A 21,814-nucleotide genomic window follows, 5' to 3' on the forward strand; every position below is an offset into this window, starting at 1 on the left:
CAGCAGTTTTTCAAACACAATTACACTTAATGAATTGGAATGCACAAAAACACAATACCTATTTGTTTGGCAAGGCGACGCTTCAGAAGCCTTTACAGGTTACCACTTTAGATTTACATAGGGGGCCTGGTGCTAGAATTATTGCTCTTGATCTGACGTTCGCAGTGATACTTAAAGCGGAGTTCCACCCAAAAATGGAACTTCCGCTTTAAGGGAAGGTGACCCCCTGACATGCCACATTTGCTTTCCTTTCAGGAGGGTTCCAGCTCCCACTTCCTCCCGGCGCACTGTGGCACAGGAAGGGAGATCACCTCTCCCACCTCCCTCTCGGCAATCATCTGGAACACGTCACAGTTCCCAGATAATTGCCCAGCCAGTCACAGCATGGCTAGTGCACGCGCAGTGAGTGCCCGGCTGTGAAGCCACAGCGGGGCGCCCAGTTATAATGCTGGCGCCGCAGAGAGGAGGGGGAGACGATCGGGGCTTCGTTCCCCCGCATTGCTGGACCCTGGGACAGGTAAGTGTCTTATTATTAAAAGTCAGCAGCTGCAGTATTTGTAGCTGCTGACTTTTGGTTTATTTTTTTAGCAGACCTCTGCTTTAATATGTGTAACGGATGGCATTTTGGACAAAATGTCATACGCATGTAAATTTAGTTTTTTGCCTCAGAACAGTAGGGGTTCTGAGGGTTAATTACATAGGTTGGCCTTAACATCAGTCTGGCCAGGCTGTGTTTGGAAGTTCTGCCCGGTCATGTGAACAGTGAGGTGCACATTACAGGCCTGAACCAGGCTTGGTTGGATGTTTAGGTATCAGCCTCCTCTGAACCAATCAGTGGGAGTGCCGGGGCCCGCTGAGGAGTCTGGGAAGGGGTACTTAAGAGGTGTGGGTCACATGGTTTAGGGAGAGGAGTTTATGAGACCCATGAGGGGTCACGGGGGGGGTTCGACATCCCGCAACATGCTCCTGTTAGAGGCCCTTAATAGACCTGCCTGGTCTGGGGTAGGGATCCGTCTGTTCCCGAGTCTCGGAACCTGCTGGTCCGAGGTGCAGTAACTCAGGGAGGATTCAAGGTGTCCGGGTGTGCTCTCGCCTTGGAGAGGCACCACAGCTCGTGGAAGTGACCGGGGGAGGACTCTTCGGAGGAGGGCTGGGAAGTGCCTGGTTACGGAGTTGGGAAGGACACTGACAAATTCACGCTTTTCCAGTACCATTGAGGAGACAGAATGTTCCAGGTACTGAGGAAAAAGGTTCCTGCAAAATAAAACCTTTGAAAAAGGACTTTATTCGTGTCAGTGTTCAAGTTGTTGGGCATCAACCCTGGGAACCTTTAGACGTGGAAGAACAAGCCAAGCAGAGGTAACCGGTAAGCCCAATAAATCAAGGCCGCTACACGTGTGGTGTGATTGTGATTTACCTACTGATGCAGGACCGACGCAGGAGTTCACCTTTGCACACAGCAAAAAAAAATTAAAAATTAAAAAATTACCAAAACTACAATCTCTCTACACAGACTGCAATAAAACAGTTGGGTAGGGTAGGAGCCTTTCTCAGGTTTTAGGGCTTTTTAGGCTCCTACTGTGCAGATTACCCCATCACTTTCAGTGACAGTGCCAATAATATCTCAAGGTCTAAATAGCAACATAAAGTTAACACAAACCTCCTTAGCATATAGTACGTTCATGTTAATCACAGAGACACATTATAAAAATACTAATCCCTGTTCCCTTTAGGGCCATATACTGTAATCCAGTTTCCCTTTACCTGACTATGAGCAACAATCATGCTTTTGTTTCCCTCTCCGTGGTAGTCCCATTCATTTTCGTCCATCTTCTCCGTTTCCATTACCGGAGTGAACAGTCCGAAAATAATAAAAAAAAAAGGACAAAACCTGCTCCTGCAAGATATGCAACAGTGAAAAGCGTTAAATAATATTCAATAGAAGACCACCACGTTATAACACCCAAATCTGTCTAAGGCGGAACTCCCGGCTGCAAGTCAGCCTCGAAACTACATTTCTACGTCAATTCGAGCCGCCCACATTACCACGCCGCGCCTACTCCTATCATTAAGAATGCGGTGATTGGACAGAGAGCAAAGGTAATGACCATAGAGCTTTGGACAGAGCGGCAACGGTCATAGAGCTGCTGAATGTAGAAAAGGAAGTGTTGTGTCATGTGTTGGAGGGGGTGAGTGATTTAGCTCCGCTGCGAAAGTTCTTATACGGAAGGAACATGTTTACTTTGGTGAAACGAATAAATTGTGCATCATATACTAAAAATTTACAGACATCCACAAAATAGCTTGCAAGTTAGCGTTGAGAGTTTTTGACAAGACGAGCGAATCTAGCAATAACGAGGGAGTACCTGTTCCCGTTCACAACTCGTACCTCTTGACAACTGGGCACTTAAACCCCCCTCGTGAGTGACCAGGCCAATTTTCAGCTTTCAGTGCTCTCCCACTTTAACCACTTCAGCCTCGGACCAATAAATACCTTAAGGACCAGAGGTGTTTTTGCAATTTCGCACTGCGCTGCTTTAACTGGTAATTGCGCGGTCATGCAATATTGCACCCAAACGAAATTTGCGTCCTTTTCTTCCCACAAATAGAGCTTTCTTTTGATGGTATTTGATTGCCTCTGCGATTTTTATTTTTTGCGATATAAATGGAAAAAGAGCGAAAATTTTGAAAAAAAATGATATTTTCTTCTTTTTGTTATAAGAAAAATCGAATAAACTAAATTTTAGTCATACATTGAGGGCAAAATTTATTCAGCCACATGTCTTTAGTAAAAAAAATGTCAATAAGCGTATATTTTTTGGTTTGCGCAAAAGTTATAGCGTCTACAAACTAGAGTACATTTTCTGGAATTTACACAGCTTTTAATTTATGACTGCCTATCTCATTTCTTGAGGTGCTAAAATGGCAGGGCAGTACAAACCCCCCCCAAATGACCCCATTTTGGAAAGTAGACACCCCAAGGAAACTGCTGATGGGTATGTTGAGCCCATTGAATATTTATTTTTTTTGTCCTAAGGGATTGAATAATGACAAAAAAAAAAAAAAAAAGTACAAAAAGTTGTCACTAAATGATATATTGCTCACACATGCCATGGTTATATGTGGAATTGCACCCCAAAATATATTCCGCTACTTCTCCCGAGTACGGGGATACCACATGTGTGGGACTTTTTGGGAGTATAGTCGCGCACGGCATCCCGAAAACCAATCACCACCTTCAGGATTTCTAAGGGTGCAAATTTTTGATTTTACCCCTCACTACCTATCACAGTTTCGAAGGCCATAAAAAGCCAAAATAGCACAAAACCCCCCAAAATGACCCCATTTTGGAAAGTAGACACCCCAAGCTATTTACTGAGAGGCATGTTGAGTCCATGGAATATTTTATATTTTGCCACAAGTTGCGGGAATATTACAAACTTTTTTTTTTTTGCACAAAGTTGTCACTAAATGATATATTGCTCACACATGCTATGGGCATATGTGAAATGACACCCCAAAATACATTCTGCTGCTTCTCCTGAGTACAGGGATACCACATGTGTGGGACTTTTTGGGAGCCTAGCCGCGTACGGGACCCCGAAATCCAAGCACCGCCTTCAGGATTTCTAAGGGCATAATTTTTTTATTTTACTCCTCACTACCTATCACTACCTATCACAGTTTTGACGGCCATAAAATGCCAAGATGGCACAAAACCCCCCCAAATGACCCCATTTTGGAAAGTAGACACCCCAAGGAAACTGCTGATGGGTATGTTGAGCCCATTGAATATTTATTTTTTTTGTCCTAAGGGATTGAATAATGACAAAAAAAATAAATAAAAAAAAAAAGTACAAAAAGTTGTCACTAAATGATATATTGCTCACACATGCCATGGTTATATGTGGAATTGCACCCCAAAATATATTCCGCTACTTCTCCCGAGTACGGGGATACCACATGTGTGGGACTTTTTGGGAGTATAGTCGCGCACGGCATCCCGAAAACCAATCACCACCTTCAGGATTTCTAAGGGTGCAAATTTTTGATTTTACCCCTCACTACCTATCACAGTTTCGAAGGCCATAAAAAGCCAAAATAGCACAAAACCCCCCAAAATGACCCCATTTTGGAAAGTAGACACCCCAAGCTATTTACTGAGAGGCATGTTGAGTCCATGGAATATTTTATATTTTGCCACAAGTTGCGGGAATATTACAAACTTTTTTTTTTTTGCACAAAGTTGTCACTAAATGATATATTGCTCACACATGCTATGGGCATATGTGAAATGACACCCCAAAATACATTCTGCTGCTTCTCCTGAGTACAGGGATACCACATGTGTGGGACTTTTTGGGAGCCTAGCCGCGTACGGGACCCCGAAATCCAAGCACCGCCTTCAGGATTTCTAAGGGCATAATTTTTTTATTTTACTCCTCACTACCTATCACTACCTATCACAGTTTTGACGGCCATAAAATGCCAAGATGGCACAAAACCCCCCCAAATGACCCCATTTTGGAAAGTAGACACCCCAAGGAAACTGCTGATGGGTATGTTGAGCCCATTGAATATTTATTTTTTTTGTCCTAAGGGATTGAATAATGACAAAAAAAAAAAAAAAAAAATGTACAAAAAGTTGTCACTAAATGATATATTGCTCACACATGCCATGGTTATATGTGGAATTGCACCCCAAAATATATTCCGCTACTTCTCCCGAGTACGGGGATACCACATGTGTGGGACTTTTTGGGAGTATAGTCGCGCACGGCATCCCGAAAACCAATCACCACCTTCAGGATTTCTAAGGGTGCAAATTTTTGATTTTACCCCTCACTACCTATCACAGTTTCGAAGGCCATAAAAAGCCAAAATAGCACAAAACCCCCCAAAATGACCCCATTTTGGAAAGTAGACACCCCAAGCTATTTACTGAGAGGCATGTTGAGTCCATGGAATATTTTATATTTTGCCACAAGTTGCGGGAATATTACAAACTTTTTTTTTTTTGCACAAAGTTGTCACTAAATGATATATTGCTCACACATGCTATGGGCATATGTGAAATGACACCCCAAAATACATTCTGCTGCTTCTCCTGAGTACAGGGATACCACATGTGTGGGACTTTTTGGGAGCCTAGCCGCGTACGGGACCCCGAAATCCAAGCACCGCCTTCAGGATTTCTAAGGGCATAATTTTTTTATTTTACTCCTCACTACCTATCACTACCTATCACAGTTTTGACGGCCATAAAATGCCAAGATGGCACAAAACCCCCCCAAATGACCCCATTTTGGAAAGTAGACACCCCAAGGAAACTGCTGATGGGTATGTTGAGCCCATTGAATATTTATTTTTTTTGTCCTAAGGGATTGAATAATGACAAAAAAAAAAAAAAAAAAAAAAAAATGTACAAAAAGTTGTCACTAAATGATATATTGCTCACACATGCCATGGTTATATGTGGAATTGCACCCCAAAATATATTCCGCTACTTCTCCCGAGTACGGGGATACCACATGTGTGGGACTTTTTGGGAGTATAGTCGCGCACGGCATCCCGAAAACCAATCACCACCTTCAGGATTTCTAAGGGTGCAAATTTTTGATTTTACCCCTCACTACCTATCACAGTTTCGAAGGCCATAAAAAGCCAAAATAGCACAAAACCCCCCAAAATGACCCCATTTTGGAAAGTAGACACCCCAAGCTATTTACTGAGAGGCATGTTGAGTCCATGGAATATTTTATATTTTGCCACAAGTTGCGGGAATATTACAAACTTTTTTTTTTTTGCACAAAGTTGTCACTAAATGATATATTGCTCACACATGCTATGGGCATATGTGAAATGACACCCCAAAATACATTCTGCTGCTTCTCCTGAGTACAGGGATACCACATGTGTGGGACTTTTTGGGAGCCTAGCCGCGTACGGGACCCCGAAATCCAAGCACCGCCTTCAGGATTTCTAAGGGCATAATTTTTTTATTTTACTCCTCACTACCTATCACAGTTTTGACGGCCATAAAATGCCAAGATGGCACAAAACCCCCCCAAATGACCCCATTTTGGAAAGTAGACACCCCAAGGAAACTGCTGATGGGTATGTTGAGCCCATTGAATATTTATTTTTTTTGTCCTAAGGGATTGAATAATGACTAAAAAAAAAAAAAAAAAAAAAAATGTACAAAAAGTTGTCACTAAATGATATATTGCTCACACATGCCATGGTTATATGTGGAATTGCACCCCAAAATATATTCCGCTACTTCTCCCGAGTACGGGGATACCACATGTGTGGGACTTTTTGGGAGTATAGTCGCGCACGGCATCCCGAAAACCAATCACCACCTTCAGGATTTCTAAGGGTGCAAATTTTTGATTTTACCCCTCACTACCTATCACAGTTTCGAAGGCCATAAAAAGCCAAAATAGCACAAAACCCCCCAAAATGACCCCATTTTGGAAAGTAGACACCCCAAGCTATTTACTGAGAGGCATGTTGAGTCCATGGAATATTTTATATTTTGCCACAAGTTGCGGGAATATTACAAACTTTTTTTTTTTTGCACAAAGTAGTCACTAAATGATATATTGCTCACACATGCTATGGTTATATGTGGAATTGCACCCCAAAATATATTCGGCTACTTCTCCCGAGTATGGGGATACCACATGTGTGGGACTTTTTGGGAGTCTAGTCGCGTACGGCACCCCGAAAACCAATCACCACCTTCAGGATTTCTAAGGGTGCAAAGGCCATAAAATGCCAAAATAGCACAAAATCCCCCCAAATTACCCCATTTTGGAAAGTAGACACCCCAAGCTATTTACTGAGAGTCATGTTGTCTGAACGAAAAAAAAGAGATTGATCGGTGGGTATGCCCACCATTAGATACCTCCCTTCATCCACCCACTTCTAATGATGGACATACATGCACCATTTATATATGCCGAAGCATGGGGGCATCCTCCCGCAAAAAAGTTATGCCGCGTACATACGTTCAAACTTTTCCATGGGCAAGCCCCCTGTCGGAATTTTGACCGTATGTACGCGGCATTAGGAGCAAAATCACTCCTCCACCCCTTATGCCCCCATGCTTCGGCATATATGCTCTTTTTTAACTGTGGTGGTGAAATCACCGCCTACAGCACTGGAGTCACGGCTTTATGTATCGTGGGAGCAAACGCTGTTGCTGTCAAGATAAATAAATCCGCGCTGCAGCTGAATGGCGTACCTGCTAAGCAAATTATGGTTAACGTTAAAACAAAGTAACATCCCAGTAAAACCTTACCATACCATACCTGCAAAGCAATTGCCAAAAAAAACAGTAAAAAATAAAACATTTTTTAACACAACCTGTGCCTAAAATATATATATGCCGAAGCATGGGGGCATCCTCCCGCAAAAAAGTTATGCCGCGTACATACGTTCAAACTTTTCCATGGGCAAGCCCCCTGTCGGAATTTTGACCGTATGTACGCGGCATTAGGAGCAAAATCACTCCTCCACCCCTTATGCCCCCATGCTTCGGCATATATGCTCTTTTTTAACTGTGGTGGTGAAATCACCGCCTACAGCACTGGAGTCACGGCTTTATGTATCGTGGGAGCAAACGCTGTTGCTGTCAAGATAAATAAATCCGCGCTGCAGCTGAATGGCGTACCTGCTAAGCAAATTATGGTTAACGTTAAAACAAAGTAACATCCCAGTAAAACCTTACCATACCATACCTGCAAAGCAATTGCCAAAAAAAACAGTAAAAAATAAAACATTTTTTAACACAACCTGTGCCTAAAATATATATATGCCGAAGCATGGGGGCATCCTCCCGCAAAAAAGTTATGCTGCGTACATACGTTCAAACTTTTCCACGGGCAAGCCCTCCGTCGGAATTTTGACCGTATGTACGCGGCATTAGGAGCAAAATCGCTCCTCCACCCCTTATGCCCCCATGCTTCGGCATATATGCTCTTTTTTAACTGTGGTGGTGAAATCACCTCCTACAGCACTGGAGTCGCAGCTTTATGTATCGTGGGAGCAAACGCTGTTGCTGTCAAGATAAATAAATCCACGCTGCAGCTGAATGGCGTACCTGAAAACATGAAAAATGGTTAACAATAACACAGTAAACAGTAAAGTATAAAAAATTTGAGAGAAGAGAGAGAGAGAGAGAGAGAGAGAGAGAGAGAGAGAGAGAGAGAGAGAGAGAGAGAGAGAGAGAGAGAACAATAAAACGACAACTATTTTTGGTTTTTATATTTTATATTTTTTTTGGTTTTTTTATTTTACTTTTTTTTTTTTTTTTTTTTTTTTTTATACACTTTTTTTTGAACTGTAAACTGTAACTGTAACGGTTCGGGTCTCTCAAAATGCGATGGCATCTTGGGAGACCCTGTGTTAGTGTGCCTAGCCTGTGAAATGCTGTACCCTACGCTAATACTTCACTAGTGTGTGGTAGCGTTCAAAACACTCACCCTGACAAAGACCAGGCTGGCCAGGACAGCGTGGACAATAAGAACGGGTGTCACGCCTATATCCGCGCTTGCTACAGACACGACATCTTTTTTGGGGGGCTCGTTGGGTAGGGGTACTCGGGAGGACATAAGAATAATGCCTCTCATACAGCCGGCTTACTGCATTTGGTTGGGAATGGTGAGGTACAGAACCGTCTGGAAACAGAAGCTCTGTGACAACCTCTCTTTGGAAGAAAAGAAAGGTTAATGTTCCGCCTGAAGCTTTGTATAGCACAAAAGCATTCAGCAAAGCCAATTGAAATAAGTAAGCAGACACTTTTTTGTACCAGCGTCTGGTCTTACGGGAAGTTAGATACGGCGCTAACATCTGGTCATTGAGGTCCACCCCTCCCATATTTTTGTTATATTCGTGGACACAGAGGGGTTTCTCCACAATACCAGTCGCCGTAGAAATTTGGACCGTCGTGTCTGCATGAAGGGAGGTAAGAACGAAAACATTCTTATTATGCCTCCACTTCATAGCGAGCAAATTATTACACCGATAGCAGGCTCTCTCCCCCAGCCTAAGACGGGAATCTACAAGCCGCTGGGGAAAGCCCCGGCGATTAGGTCGCACGGTGCCACATGCTCCAATCTGATTATCAAATAAATGACTAAACAGTGGCACGCTGGTGTAATAGTTGTCCACGTACAAGTGGTACCCCTTTCCGAATAAGGGTGACACCAATTTCCACACTATCTTGCCAGCGCTTCCTATGTAATCAGGGCAGTTCTCCGGCTCTACGTAACTATCTTTACCCTCATAAACCATAAAGCTCCATGCATAGCCTGTGGCCCTGTCACAGCACTTATAGAGCTTGACCCCGTACCTGGTACGCTTGTTGGGAATGTACTGTTTGAATGACAAGCGACCAGTAAACTTAACCAGGGACTCATCAACGCAGACAACTTTTTGGGGAATAAACAAGTCTGCAAAACGTTGGTTGAAGTGGTTTATGAGGGGCCGAATTTTGTAGAGCCGATCGTATTCAGGGTCTCCACGTGGACGACAAAGTTCATTGTCACTGAAGTGCAAGAACCGCAAGATCTGCTCGTATCGTGCCCTGGGCATGGAGTTAGAGAACAGGGGCATGTGGTCAGCCGGATGCGTGGACCAATAAGCCCGCATCCGCATAAATTTGTGTGTGCCCATGTTGAGGGAAAGGCCCAGAAACGACTTAAATTCGGAAACCGTAACTGGTTTCCAATCTCTGGCAAGAGACGGCAACTGGGGATTAGCGGCGATGCGTTGACCAGCATATAAATTGGTTTGGTCCACAATAGATCTATAGAGATCTTCCGTGAGATACAGAGAATAAAAATCGAGTGGCGTAAAATCATCTGTATCCACCTGAATACCGGGTTGGGCAGTGAATGGGGGAAGTACGGGTTCTGCAGAAGTGGTGGGCACCCAATTGGGATAGGCGAATTCTGCAGGAAGGGCACTATGGGTACGACGGGCCTGTCTTTGTCTTCTTCTTCTTGGTGGCAGCGGGACACTACTTGTGCTTGCCACCTCGCCAGCTTGAACTGCACTTATGGGACTCGCCACGTCACCACGTGATACTGCAGTGCTGGATGTACGCCCAGGGTGTACTAGGCCGCTGGTGCTTGCCAGTTCACCAAAAGGATGAGCGGCGCTAGTACTGGCTCTATACTCCATACGAGGGACTTCCGGTTCCTGCACCTCAACAACATCAGAAAATCGGGGCCGGGTACGCCTGACAATAGCAGGGACCTCTTCTTCGTCGTCAGAGCTATCTGACATGGAGGCGCTGTCCTCTACAGGTTCGTATTCTGAGCCTGATTCTGACAGATCAGTGTCTTCCTCTTCACTATCTGTCATGCTCAGAAACGTGTAGGCCTCTTCACTAGTGTACCTTCGCTTTGCCATTTTGGGCTCTAAATTTAGGGGTACAGTAGTGAGACTCACAGGTAAAAAAGCACCTAGCCTGTCAGCGACTGTATAAAACGCTACCAAAAAAAACTGTTAGCGATCGCAGGGATCAGGCCTGACTCTGCGAACGCTGCAGTTATGTGTGTTGTGTTTTGTAAGTGACAGTGATCGATCGATACTGCACTTGGGTGGGCTGGGCTGGGCTGGGCTGGGCAGAGGGGCAAAACGCAGGTGCTAGCAGGTATCTGGGCTGATCCTGCTAACAATGCGTTTTTTTAGAACCCTAAATTGCTGGGCACGCTAGTATAGATCTGATCAGATCAGATATTGATCTGTTCGGATACTATACCACTAAGGGAGGTGTATGCTTTGCGCGTGGGTGTTAGCGGTGCTGGCACTAACCTAGCACTGCCTGGGGCGACGCAGACCCTTTCTGACCCTAAAACCAAATTTATATCACCCGCCGGGTGATCAGGGGGTTAAACCTTTATTAGGTAATAAATGGCGGGTGCCCTGATGCTATAAAAAGCGAACTACCAAACCAGCGTCACCCGTAACACTTATACGGTGATCACTGGTGAAAGGGTTAACTAAGGGCAATCAGGGGTTAAAACCTTTATTGGGTATTTATATGGGGGTACCTGAAGCTTTATAAAAAGCTGACGGGGAACCTAAATAACTAAATAACTAACTGGCTAACCAGCGTCACCAGTGACACTTATGCAGCGATCGCTGGTGAAAGGGTTAACTCTAGGGGCAATCAAAGGGTTAAAACCTTTATTAGGTTATATATCGGGGTACCTAACGGTATAAAAACCTGGCGTTGAACCTAAAAAAAAACTAGCTTCCTAGCGGGACCAGTGACACTATTGCAGCGATCAGAAAAACGATCGCTTAGTGACACTGGTAAAAGAGGGTGAAAGGGTTAACTGGGAGGGCAATCAAAGGGTTAAACCTTTATTAGGGGGGGGTAGGGGGCTACCCTGGACCTAAAGGGGCCTAACACTAGCTGCCCTGACACTTTTTACAGTCACAACTGACACTAAATGTAGTGATCAATAAATAAATGAACACTGCATTAGTGACACTGTGACTGGGGGGGGGCGGGGGGCCGATCGGGGGGGTGATCGGGGGGTGACTGGGGTGAAATGTGTGCCTGTGTGTACCTATGTGTTAGTGGACTGTTGGTGCACTTACTTGCGTCTTCACTCCTCGCTGTCCGGTTCAAAAAGACCGCCACGAGGAGTGTGACATCACTTCCTCCTCCTGTGTTTACATTTTCACAGGGGAGGAAGTTCGTCACTGGCCAGGAGCGATCGAGAGGGGATGGGCGGAAACCAACGGCCATCCCCTCATCGCCGATCGCTCCGGCACCGAAAGGGACCGCCGTATCTAGCGGGAGGGGGTCCGATCGGACCCCCCACCCGCTAGAAGGCAATCACGTACATTTACGTGATTCTGCCTGCCTGTGCCATTGTGTTGACGTACATTGGCAATACGGCGGTCCCGAAGTGGTTAAATGATAATTACTCAGTCATGCAATACTGTACCCAAATGAAATTTTCATCCTTTTTTACATACAAATGGAGCTTTCTTTTGCTGGTATTTGATCACCTCTGGGTTTTTTATTTTTTGCGCTGTAAATGAAAAAAGACAGACAATTTGGAAAAAAACTATTTTTTTTCTTAGTTTCTGTGATAAAATTTTGCAAATTATAAATTTTTCTTCATAAATTGTGGCCACAATTTATACTGCTACATATCTTTGGTAAAAAATAACCCAAACTAGTGGATATTATTTGGTCTGTGTGAAAGTTAGAGAGTCTACAAGTTGTGGTGCAAATCAAAAAAATTATCACACCTGAAGTAGCAGTGGCCTATCTCATTTCTTGTGACCCAAACAAGCCAGGAATGTACAAATACCCCACAAATTACTTTTTTTGAAAGAAGACACTCCAAGGTATTTAGTAAGATGTGTGGCGAGGCGTTTGATGTTGTCATTTTTTCCTACAATTCTTTGCAAAATTAAGATTTAGCTTATATTCACCGACCGACACAGCTCCTCTCTGTAACTAAATGGGTTTGTTAGCCTGCCATTAGGAGAACTAGGCAAAAAAATTGTAACACAATACACATAACATTAGTCCCGCCCTTGGGGGCGGACCCTGTGCTAACAACCCTCCCTGCTCCCAGGTAGAACTCAGTTTTATTTTCCCCAGTGAAGGAGAATGACCTAGGAACCCTGCCGGGCCTTTGGTCCATTTTTTTGCTGCAGGTTTGATGTTTTTTATGCAAGATGAAAGATCCTGGGATCTTTCATATCAACTGCCGGCTGGGTGACAGGCTGGTTAAGTTATCCCTGTAGTCTCCCCAGTGCGGCCATCAAGCGTGTGCAGGCCGCAGCTAAGGCTCGGCAGGCCACGACATACCTCAGCTCCAGAGGTGGTTGGTGAGCTTCAATGCTCCAGGGTATACATATGACCAGGCTACTGATGTCTGGATCACAGTATACCGGGCCAGCAGCTACCCCGTAACTGTGCAGGAGTAGGTCTGTGATGGAATGTCTCCAAGCTCTTCAGGACTGGTAAGTACGGCTCTTCCTGCTTCAGTGGTGTGAGCAGCTGGGCATTCCCTGAGAGGTCGATTCGGGGGCCACCTCACCTTCTCTCCCACGTCCCTATCTTCCCTTCTCCCCCCCCCCGGGGGGGGGGGGGGGGCAGCTGCATGTTCTGCGGGCGGTGTGTGTGTGTGGGGTTCGCTGGGGCTCTGTGCGGCTAGCGTTGGTCCTGGTCCCAGTCTGGGGGGTCCCAAAAAGGTCTGTGGAGCTGTTCTTGCTGAATGCAGGCAGCACTGTTCTGTGTTTTTTCCTGTCACTGCATGACACTATCCAGCAGCCATTTTCTATAGGATTTTCCTATTAGTTGAATTGGCGGCCATTTTTTTGAAGCCCGAGCACTCTTTTCACCGTAATTCTCTTGTGACCGCTTTACACGTGCTTTCATTTGATGTTTCCTGTGTCCACTGTGTATACAGGATGCTGGATGGCTCTTCGCTGAACGCTGGTGCAAGTTCTGCAGATTGTTTCACCGCTATTCTATACAGCTGCTGCCGACAAAGTTTCTTCACTCTGCAACTGGGTAACCTCCTAAGGACTAAAGGCACGGCTAGTGACATTCACAGAACGCCCCAGGGTGGTGAGTCTGGCGCTAGATACCCCTCCCCCCCCCACGCAGCAGCAGCAGGAGGGTGGAACCTTCACTGTCCTAAGTCCCCTTGCAGGTGGCAGACAGGGTAGGGTCAGCATGGCTTCAGAAACTGGTGTTTCTTCCCCCGAAATCCAGGCTATTGCAACTGGGTTTCCTGCAGATAGCATTGTGCCCATGGACACCCTGACAGCGGTCCTTAACTCTTTTGTTTCTAAAATAGAGGCGGTGCATGGAAGGAAAGGTGCCCCTAAAAGGCCCCTACCCCCCCCGTCCTCTGGGGAGAGCTCTGATGCAGACTCAGGCCCTGCTGCGGCTGGTGACCCCTGCTCTGACCTATCAGACGAGGCTGACCAGGACCATTCGCACAGTGAGGATGATTCCCCGTCCAGGTCCAGGCGCGTCAAAGCGCTTGTTGGAGCACTTATCACAGCTGTGCGTGATACCCTGAAGATACAGGAGCCAGCGGATCCCTCTGCTGATGTATCGGTCCCTTTTGGGTCCCGCAAGCCAGCACATTCACCTAAGGTGTTCCCGTATTTGGCTTATTTTGACAAGTTCATCTACAGGGAATGGGGTCGGCCGCAAAGTACCTTTTAGGTCCCAAAAAACATGGCGGTGCGTTACCCCTTTGCGGAAAGCCTTCTCAAGAAATGGTCAGCTCCTCCGGTTGTGGTCCCCCCAGTATCCAGGTTAAATAAAGTAACCACGATCCTGGTAGAGGGTACTCCTGCATTCAAGGATCCCATGGACAGGAAGGCTGAGGCAGTGGCTCGTTCCTTGTTTACGGTTGTGGGGTCAGCCATGCGACCAGTACTGGCATCCGCACTGGTGTCGCAGACACTGACTGAGTGGGCAAAGCTTTTGCACCACGACTTGGGAGAGCAGAACGCCTCCCCTGTCTGCGTGGAACTAGCAGACCAACTAGTGCAAGGCCTTAAGTACGTTTGTGACGCGGCCCTGGATACTCTCGCTCTGTTATCCAGGGCTTCAGTGTCAGCGGTGGTGCTTAGACACCTGATTTGGCAAAAATGCTGGTCTGCTGACCAGGCATCCAAAAAAGCCGACAGATCTTCCCTTCCTTGGCGACTGGCTCTTTAGAGCTTCGTTGGATGACATTATTAAAAATGTCACGGGTGGTAAGAGTACACTACTCCCACAGGCCAGGAAGGCTAAGGAGACACGCCGCAGGCAAGGGCCTTGTTTTTCTGCTCACAAGCGGCTTTTTCGTCTGCCCGGTGCTTTCGACAAAACATTCCCAGCCCGACAGGACGTCCACAGATGGTCAAAAGCGTCCCTGGAACCGCAAGCCTGAGAACAAAAGTGCCACTGCATGAAGGTTTGCCCCCCACCTGCGTATCGGGTGGGGGGTCGCCTTCGGGAGTTTGCAGCCCGGCAGACCTCCCGGTTATAAGACCAATAGGTCTGCGACCTGACTTCCACAGGCTACAAGATAGAGTTTCTCTCTTGGCCGCCAAATAGATTCTTCCCCTCCAGCATACCCGGTTCGCCGGGAGGCCCTGCTAGGCGCAGTAAGGGATTTGCTGAATCAGGGGGTGATTGTACCAGTTCCGGAATCGGAACGCTTCCAGGGGTTCTACTCAAATCTGTTTGTGGTTCCCAAGAAGGAAGGGGTACGTCCAATCTTGGACTTAAAAGCCCTCAATCACCTTGTAAAAGTGCAGAGGTTCAGAATGGAATCAGTTCGCTCAGTAGTCGCTGCACTCCATCAAGGGGACTTCCTGGCATCTTTGGACATCCAGGATGGGTACCTGCACATACCCATGTTCCTTCGGCATCAAAAATGTCTGGGTTTGGCAGTCGGGGAAGCCCATTTCCAGTTTGTAGCTCTTCCCTTTGGCCTGGCATCAGCCCCCCGAGTCTTTACCAAAGTACTGGCTCCAGTATTGGCCATGCTGCGACAACGTGGGATCGCGATCGTGGGTTACCTAGATGATCTCCTGAGAGCATCTTCTGCCTCAGAATTAGAGGAGGATATGGCGATCACCATGCAGACTCTGCGAGAATTTGGGTGGCTGTTGAACCTAAAGAAGTCGGTGGTTGTGCCAGCCCAGCATCTGGAGTACCTGGGTTTACTATTGGACTCCAGGGAAGCGAGGGTCTTTCTCCCCTCAGACAAATTGTAGACTCTCAGATCTGCGGTCAAACTACTGATGAACCGCAAGTGGTCGTCGCTCCGCTTTTGCATGCGGGTACTGGGGCTCATGGTAGCCTCCTTCGAGGCAGTACCTTATGCCCAGTTCCACACCAGAGTTCTGCAGAAGGAGATTTTGACGAAATGGGACAAATCTCCGTTGTCCCTGGATCGACAGGTCCAAGTGAGCCAGCCAGTCAGGGACTCTCTGATCTGGTGGTTGAGGTCCCCAGTGATTCAGTCCGGAAAATTGTTCCTTCCTCTGAAATGGACGGTGCTCACTACGGAAGCCAGTCTCTCAGGCTGGGGTGGAGTGATGGGGATTCAGTTGGCTCAGGGCCTCTGGTCAATGGACGACTCGGGGTTGCCGATCAATCTGCTCGAATTGAGAGCGATCAGGCTGTGCCTCCACACGTGGTCGACGTGTCTTCAAGGATGTCCGACCAGGATACAGTCAGACAACCCCACGGCTGTGGTGTACATAAATCACCAAGGGGGAACAAGAAGCTCAGCCGCTGCTCGGAAGGTCGCTCAGATACTTCGGTGGGCAGAGCGACACGTTCCGGATCTGTCAGCCATTTACATCCCAGGGGTGGAAAATTGGCAGGCGGACTATCTGAGTCGCCAGATGCTGGACCCAGGAGAATGGGCGTTGCATCCAGAGATATTCAGGCTGCTGTGCCTGAAATGAGGCACACCAAATGTGGATCTATTGGCCTCCCATCTCAATCGGAAGGTGCCGAGATTCGTGCCCAGGACAAGGATCCACTGGCAGATGCGCTGGTGGCTCTGTGGGATCAGTACCAACTGATCTACGCCTTTCCTCCACTAAACCTGTTGCCACGTCTGCTTCGCAGAGTGGAAGCCGAGAGGATCCCAGTAATCCTGGTTGCCCCAGATTGGCCTCAGCAGCCCTGGTGCGTCTGATGGCAGACGCTCCCTAGCGACTGCCGCTGCGAGAGGACCTCCTATCTCAAGGTCCAATCTTTCACCCTGCTTTACCATCACTGGCTTTAACAGCATGGCTATTGAGAGCCAGGTGCTGAGGAACCGGGGTCTGTCGGACTCTGTGATTCCAACTATGTTGTGGATGCAGAAATCTTCTTCACAGAAGATATACCATCGTACCTGGAAGGCCTACATCTCCATGTGTGAGGAGAAAGTATGGCATCCGCGCTCCTTTTCTATATCCAGGATCCTGCTGTTTCTTCAGCAAGGAAAAGACCAGAAATTTGGCATTGAGCACCATTAAGGGGCAAATTTCAGCCCTGGCTGTCTTTTTTTTTTTTTCAGCGACCCCTGGTGTTTCACTCATTAGTGAGTACCTTTGTGCGTCCACCGTTACCCCCATGGGATTTGAACCTGGTGTTGGCGCTTCAGAAGCTGCCGTTTGAGAATATCTGGGAGATTCCCCTGTTGATCCTTTCACAGAAGGTGGTCTTTCTAGTGGCCATCACATCGGCCAGGACGGTTTAGGAATTGGCTGCCTTGTCATGCAAGTCGCCTTATCTGGTCATCCACAAGGATAAGGTGGTGTTGCGTCCGCAACCGTCCTTTCTACCGAAGGTGGTTTCGGCTTTTCATATCAATGAGGACATTGTATTACCATCATTGTGTCCTAAGCCGAAGCACCCCAAAGAGGTGGCCCTTCACGCTCTCGATGTGGTTAGGGCTCTGAAGGTGTACTTGTCTGTCACGGCTCCCTTTCGGAAGTCAGACTCACTGTTTGTTTCAGTGGCTGGTCCAAAGAAGGGTATGGCAGTCTCGTCAGCCACCATTTCCAGGTGGATCAGACAGATTGTAGTCCAAGCCTACGCCTTGAAGGGGCAGGTGCCCCCCTTTCCAGTCACGGCCCACTCTACAAGAGCTATCGGAACATCTTGGGCCTTTCTGACACCAATTGTCTGTCGCTCAGGTGTGTAAGATGGCGACCTGGTCGTCTGTCCATACGTTTACCAAGTTCTACAAGGTAGACGTCAGTGCATCGGCTGATGCCTGTTTTGGCCGCAAAGTTTTGCAGGCGGCCTGGTAGTTGCGATTTATTTATTTATTTTATTTTTCCTGTTTTATTTTTTGATAAAACGCAGTACTGTTTGTTAATGCACTGTTGCATTACTTCCGCAAAAAAGGTTGCAGTGTTGGGGATTTCTCCTGTTGAGAATGCCTGGTTATGGTGGTGTTTTTCCGTACACTGCTGTTTTTTTTTTTTTTTTTTTTGTTTTTTTTTGTGGGTTTAGTTTCACTAGTTCCCACTTGCCATGGTGGATGAAGTTTTAAGGCTGTTTTTTCCCACCCCTCGTTTGGCACTGCATGGGGATGTCCCATTTAGTTACAGAGAGGAGCTGTGTCGGTCGGTTAATATAAGAGAAAATAGGAATTTTGTACTCACCGTAAAATCCTTTTCTCTATAAATCACTGACCGACACAGCACCCACCCCTCCTCCTTTTCTCTACGTTATACTGCTTGTTGACGTACTGAGTTCTGCAGGGAGGGTTGTTAGCACAGGGTCTGCCCCCCGGGGCGGGACTAAAGTTCTGTGTATTGTGTTACAATTTTTTTTGCCTAGTTCTCCTGAATGGCAGGCTAACAAACCCATTTAGTTACAGAGAAGAGCTGTGTCGGTCGGTGAATTACAGAGAAAAGGATTTTTCAGTGAGTACAAAAATACTATTTTTTTTTCTATTTTTTTTTTCCACAAAATTGTCATTGTAATAGGTTATTTCTCTCACATGGCATGTGTATACCACAAATGACGCCCCAAAATACATTCTGCTACTCCTCCTAAGTATGGCGATACCACATGTGTGGGACTTTTTCACAGCCTGGCCACCTAGAGAGGCCCAATATGCAGGGAGCACCATCAGGTGTTCTAGGAGCATAAATGACACATCTAACTTGTTGACTACCTATTTGTCAGGTCACCTTGAGGCGAGGTGACAGGTGCACACCGTAGGGATCAGGAGTGCACCGCAAGGTTGTGGACCCTACGGCTGACTGCTTCAGACGGGGGACAGATCCCACTGGGGTTAGAGCGTAAGATTCCCTAGGGCGCGGAGTCTAAGAGCCAGCAGGTGTTCACCAGCGCCTCTAGTGGTGAGGATGGACTTGGCTGCAACTGGCTCCAGGTTGCGACCCCCAGGGTCTCCCAGCTCACACCCACAGTAGGCAACAGGAGGATAGGGATGGTGAGGGACAAAGCCAAGGTCGGGGCCACAAGCAGACAAGAATAGTCGGGGACACGCCAAAAGGTCAGGATCACAGGCAAACAGGGATAGTCAAAGACATGCCAAAGTTGGTAACGAAAAACAGTAGCAGAGCACACGGTAGGAAACAGGAAGCTAACACTCAAAGGTTGATCAGCAGGATTGGCTAGCAGTGCACAGGTTAATATAGAGTGTCTGATAGGAGCTAGGGTGGAGCCATGCCAGAGGATGGATTATAAAAGCAGGCTCGGCTGGTCTCTAGAAATGAACACATGGAGACAGGTAAGCAGATGAATTGCATAACCATGACACTATTACACTTTTTTGAAGGCCCTGGAGCACCAGCACAATGGAAACGCCCACAAAATGACCCCATTTTGGAAAGTTAACACCCCAACGTATAATATAGGAGGCATAATGAGTCTTTTGAATGGTTCATTTTTTTTTTTTCCAGAAGTTTTTGGAAAATGTGGAAAAAATTGAAAAAGCATTTTTGTCCATTTATAAGATATTTCCAACACATAGCATGTACATAGCAAAAATTACACCCCAAAATACATTCTGCTACTCCTCCTGAGTATGGCAATACCACATGTGTGAGACTTTTACACAGCCTGGCCACATACGTGGAACACCTTCAGGTGTTCTAGGGACACATAGCATGTACATACCAATAATTACACCCCAAAAAACATTCTGCTGAGCAAAGGGTAAAAAAAAGATTACCTGTATTTTTAGTAGCACAGTTGTCCACAGGAGGATAGCACTGGTCCAGGCAGCAGGCAGGGACTTGGTCAGCAAAAGCAAATGCAATTGTCCAGGCAACAGGCAGGAACACTTTCCATAGTTGGTACAGGCAGGGATACAGTCCAGGGTCAGTGCAGGCAGAGATTGTCAGCAATGGTCCATCCATGTGGTGTGGTCAGTTAATGCGACAGGCAGAGGCATGATGGCATAGGTCCTACAGGCAGCAGGCAAAAGTAGGACCTTGTTCAGGACAGAATGGGGATAGGGGCAGAGGCTTCTCCCACCCAAATCTCTTTGAAGCTTCCGAGTCACCAGACCCTAATCTACGAATGATAAAACAAAAAAATGTTTTCTTCATCCAGAAAAACAATTCTGGAGCCCCTCACATATGTGAGACCCCTGTGTTATGAATCCCACTATTCCAGTGGCAGGGTACAAGATCAGTCCAAGAGGCAAGCAAAAAGGATGGTCAAACAGTCCAGGGTCAGTTCCATATCAGGCAGAGGTATGTACAGAATCGGTAGGCAGAAGTGTGGTCGAATAACAAGCCAGGGTCAGTTCCAGATCAGGCAGAGGTATAAACAGAATCGGTAGGCAGAAGCGTGGTCGAATAACAAGCCAGGGTCAGTTACAGAGCAAGTAGAGGCATAAGGGGTGTGAAGGTAAATGGCAGGAAGTGAGGGTTATGTTTACCATACTTCACTAATAATGTAGTGAATTATGGTAACAGCGGAAACAGCCAACTACGCAGAGGCCTGGTTGGGAAGGACATTGGAAACAATAAAAAGTGGTGTCTCTTCTCACTCCTCCTTTGGTGCATACCCGGCATTATTTCTGCCGTTTTTGGCCTGTTGGTCTGGGAGGGATTTTTTCGGGAAAGTGTCGTTCGGAGAGTCTACTAATCACATCAGATCGAATGGTTTCTGGTGGGCTGTTTGGGACAGTGATGATTTCCTCTTGGTAGGCAAGGAAGGATCTGGGTCTTTCAGTGGATTTGTGATAAATAACATAACTGTTGTATATGGCCAAATTAAATAAATAAATGGAAACTTTTTTTATACCACTGGTATGTTCGTCTTGTGGCAAGGTAGGGTTCGAGCATCTGGTCGTTGAGGTCAACACCCCCCATGAACTTATTGTATTCGTGGATACATGTTGGCTTTTGAACTCAGCCATCCCTCCTGTTGATCTCCACGAAGGTATTATTGTAGATCGCTGAAAGAACGTACACATCCCTTCTGTCCCTCCACTTCACAGCCAGAATTTCCTCATTCCGTAAGCTCGTCGTCTCCCTTCTTCTTAGCTTCTTCTTGGCGAGGCTTTGAGGAAAGCCCTTCCAGTTTGTCCTTACGGTGCCACATGCTGGAGTGTTCTTTCTGTGAAGGTTGCTGAACAGGGGTAAACTTGTATAAAAGTTGTCCACATAGAGATGGTAGGCTTTCTCCAGGAGTGGATTTATGAGATCCCAAACAACTTTCCCACTTGATCCAATGTATTCTGGGCAATTGGTGGGATGTAGCTGGGTGTCCTTCCCTTCGTATACCATGAAGGCATAGGTATACCATGTAGTGCGGTCGCTCAATTTGTACATCTTCACCCCATAGCGGGCCCTTTTGGAGGGAATACATTGTTTTATGCCCAGCCTGCCAGAAAATTTGACAAGGGACTCATCCACACAAATGTGTTGGTCTGGGGTAAACAACTGGGGGAAGATATCAGAAAAATCGTTGAGTAGTGGCCGAATTTTATAAAGCTTGTCAAAATTTGGGTCATTTCGGGGAGAGCACTGAGTATTTTCATTGTAGTGTAGGAATCTCATAATCATGAGATATCTGGTCCTGGGCATTAATGAAGAAAAGATGGGCATGTGGTGGATGGGGAGGGTAGAACAATACGAACGTAAAACTTTTTTTTTTTTTTTTTTTTTGCTTAGTCCCATACAAAATGCAAGGCCCAAAAAATGTTTAAACTCCTCCACTGTTAGGGCTCTCCACTCGTATGGACGGGCATAATAGGACGTTGGGTTGCTTGCAATAAATTGTTGGGCATATAGGTTGGACTGGACCACAACTGATGCA

General features: G+C 46.5%; 1 protein-coding gene across 3 annotated transcripts in view; it reads right to left on the reverse strand.

Moving 5' to 3' along the window:
* Positions 1-2,040, reverse strand: part of IPPK (inositol-pentakisphosphate 2-kinase) — a 1,165,378-nt gene extending 1,163,338 nt beyond the window's left edge. For 2 of the 3 annotated variants that reach the window (XM_077452467.1, XM_077452466.1), the window contains exon 1: positions 1,765-2,039. In XM_077452467.1, the coding sequence (XP_077308593.1) occupies positions 1,765-1,845 (81 nt within the window). In that variant the 5' untranslated portion in view covers positions 1,846-2,039. Of the gene's footprint in view, positions 1-1,764 lie in introns of all 3 variants that reach the window. The other variant, XM_077452471.1, reaches the window with a different exon arrangement.
* Between the last annotated feature and the right edge of the window lie 19,774 nt (positions 2,041-21,814).

The sequence above is a fragment of the Lithobates pipiens genome, unplaced genomic scaffold (assembly GCF_037356315.1).
Source record: "Lithobates pipiens isolate NorthernLeopardFrog02 unplaced genomic scaffold, aLitPip1_a1.2 Scaffold_23, whole genome shotgun sequence".
NCBI classification, from domain to species: domain Eukaryota; kingdom Metazoa; phylum Chordata; class Amphibia; order Anura; family Ranidae; genus Lithobates; species Lithobates pipiens.